At 56.8% G+C, this 2,927-nt stretch overlaps 1 protein-coding gene across 1 annotated transcript in view; it reads right to left on the bottom strand.

The window, feature by feature from the left end:
- Hk1 (hexokinase 1) overlaps positions 1-2,690 on the bottom strand; it is a 70,329-nt gene extending 67,639 nt beyond the window's left edge. Inside the window, exon 1 of the mRNA XM_021205486.2 lies at positions 2,167-2,690. Coding sequence (XP_021061145.1) covers positions 2,167-2,229 — 63 coding nt within the window. The 5' untranslated portion in view covers positions 2,230-2,690. The remainder of the gene's footprint in view (positions 1-2,166) is intronic.
- Between the last annotated feature and the right edge of the window lie 237 nt (positions 2,691-2,927).

The following is a 2,927-nucleotide window of genomic DNA, read 5'->3' on the forward strand; positions in this document are numbered from 1 at the left end:
TTTTTTTTTTTTTTTTTTTTTTTTGGTTGGTTGGTTTTGTTGTTACTCGGTTTTTGTTTTGAGGGTTTGTTTGTTTGTTTTGTTGTTATTGTTGTTGTTGTTGTTGTTGTTTTGAGGGGTTGGTTAAAGACAGGGTTTCTCTCTGTAGATCTGGCTGTCCTGGAACTTACCCTGTGGACCAAGCTGGCCTTGAACTCACAGAGATCCACCCCTGCCTCCCAAAAACTGGGATTAAAGGCTCGAGCCACCACACACCCAACCTCCCAGCTGGGAGCGCTTTTGTTTTTAAGGATCTCCTACACAATGAAAGGTGAAAAGTTTTAGCCTCAAGCCCTTCCTCCAGCAAGGCTCTGGGATAGAGGTGGGGGAGGGGATATCCCAATCTCAGAGTGAGGGCTTTAGTTAGGCACGGTTTGAATCTTCGCTCAGATACCCACAGGGCCTGGGAGATGGAATGGTGAATCAGGCCACTTGTAGTGGAGCGCTGTAGTCTGAACCTTAGTCCAACTCAGCCACCGGAGGCCACCCAGCACGGTGTCAGGGAGCAGCCAGGCAGCTGGCAGCCACACAGGTGGCTGTGGGTGAGGCTGGAGGCTTAGTTTACAAGGTCATTGGGCCTCCACCCGCCATTGCCATTGCACGCCACAGAGGGTATCTAGAGTGGGAGAGCTGTGAACTCTTGATTCCGGAGGCCTATCCTAAATGCACTCTGCCCTGCTGGGACTTCTGTCTTCCCTTTCCATGGGATAAAGCACCAGCAATGTCCACCGCCATAGAAGAAACTCAAGCAATTACATGTGTTGATGCATAGCTCCCTGACATCATGTCGGGGGTTGGGGGGTGGGGGGATTGACGGTCCAGCCCCTCAGCACCTCATTCCTGGTCCCCATCCGGGCTGAGATTTAGGATTAGAGCAGCATCTCCAACAGTCTTGTCTCTCAGCACCTCCCCTTCAGCTGATACCCTGGGGGAGTCCTGGTCAAGTTCTCGAGTGGGAGGAGGGTCAGAGCCCCGCCCGGGCTCCACCTCTAACCAGCTGTGTGACCTTCAGGAGGTCACAGTCCCCAGTAAGACTGCTTCTGAGGGTGCAGGATGAGAAGTCTCAGGCCGGGGAAAGGACAGAGCCTAGTTAGCGCTGCCTCTCACCTGTAGATAGTACCCCTTGTCCCAGTGTCTGTCAGGTTGATTATACTATTACCTATCCTAGGGTAGGTAAGGCATACCCATAGCACAAATAAACATGTCCTGGATGTTTCCCCAACCATCTTAGTCTATCTCAGGAAAAACATCCCGTTTTACTAACAGAGGCAGAAAAGTGAGGTACATCTCTAAGACCCACCAGCAGACGGCACTTTACTTGACGAACATCACCCTAGAACCCAACGTCCATGTGCAAGAACACACAAGTCGCAAGGAACGAATGCCAACCCCTCCGAGCTCTTCAAGAGACTAAAGTGTCTTATTTGAGCTCCTGGGCTGAGACTGCCTGGAAATTACAGCTTTAGAGGAAGAAAAAAATTCCATTCAGACGTGCGGTTCCAGACCTGAGGCCTATGAGCAAAGTTTCCGGTGGCCTCTGCTCCCCTCCCCTCACCGGAAAGCCAGGCGAGGGTCACCGCGTCCTCAGAGAAAGGAGCAGCTGCAACAGCTGGGGGAGCCCAGTGACAGTTTCAGGAGGGCATCGTATTCTCCAAATGGGAACCCCAAATATGGGATGCCTGGCTTCCAGCCAGCACCCCCCGCCAGCTGCTCACTCACCTCCCCAGCCTATCTCGGCGATCACACCTTCCCCGCCCACGGCGCGTGGACCTTTCAAAACAGGCCTTATAGACAGGCCAGCTGGTCCCCACCCAGCCAGGTCCCAGCCCGGCACTGCGTGCGGGTACCCATCTGACATCCATAGGCCTTTTCAAGGACACTGCAGTATGCAATCCAGTCGTGGGAGGTAGGAAAGGGGGGTCTTTAGCCGGTCGCCCAGCTCCTCAAAACACAAGCACGCCCGCATGCCCACAATGCCCGGGTGAATCCCAGCACGAGGCCTGTCGCCTGCACCCCGTAGTCCAACTAGATGCTGCCTACCCCGGAGAGGCCGGGGGAGGATGCAGGCGGTGGCGAGCGGATGCGGGAATGCAAGGCTGTGGCCAGGGCGGCGCCGGCGGGGCTCACCTTTTTGACTTGGTCATCCTTCAGCTCCGTGAAGTAATACGCCAGTAGTTGCGCGGCGATCATGTTGACAGTGGGGGATGCGGAGAAGCAGGTGTGGGGCCAGTGGCACCTCAGTAGCCCTGGTGAGCAGTGGTCCTCCGGCGGCGGATCCGCGACTCCACCTCCTCCTCCCTTGGCTCCTCCCCCTCAGTCCCTGGGCGGGGCGTCTGCCTGCTCTCTCCAGACCTCCGAGCTCCTGTCCCCGGGAGGGTGACAACCGCCAGCCGGCCCACCTCCTCAGTCCCCATTGGCTACAAGGCGCCACTGCCGAGCTATGGCTGGGGCTTCCCAGCCGAGCAGGAGAATGACGGCCGCTCCCTCCCGCGCCGGAAAGGAGGCAGCACCCTGCACGTCCCCCACGTAAGGAGCGCACGGTCACGCGTGGTGGCACAGTGCCATGCCTGAGTGGTTGGGGTGTGGGACACGATCTTGAGGGGACCAGAGGACAGATCCAGGACACCACAAACTGGAGAACGCGAACGGGGCCACACCCCTTCCTCGGAGATTAGGGCTCGTCCCCCACCCCTCCCATCCTCACTGTTGGGGAAGCACACAAGTGGGCGTGGAAAGAGAGCGGAAGCCGAAACTAGGCGGCTTCACAGATCTTGCACTGGGTCCCTGTGCCTGCCAGCCATCGATCCAGAATCTAAGGATGATGCTCCGAGTCCTACCACGGCCTGTCAGAGTTCACATAGCTAAACCCAAAGCGCCTGCCCCTGTGA

The sequence above is a fragment of the Mus pahari genome, chromosome 9, assembly GCF_900095145.1.
Source record: "Mus pahari chromosome 9, PAHARI_EIJ_v1.1, whole genome shotgun sequence".
NCBI classification, from domain to species: Eukaryota; Metazoa; Chordata; class Mammalia; order Rodentia; family Muridae; genus Mus; species Mus pahari.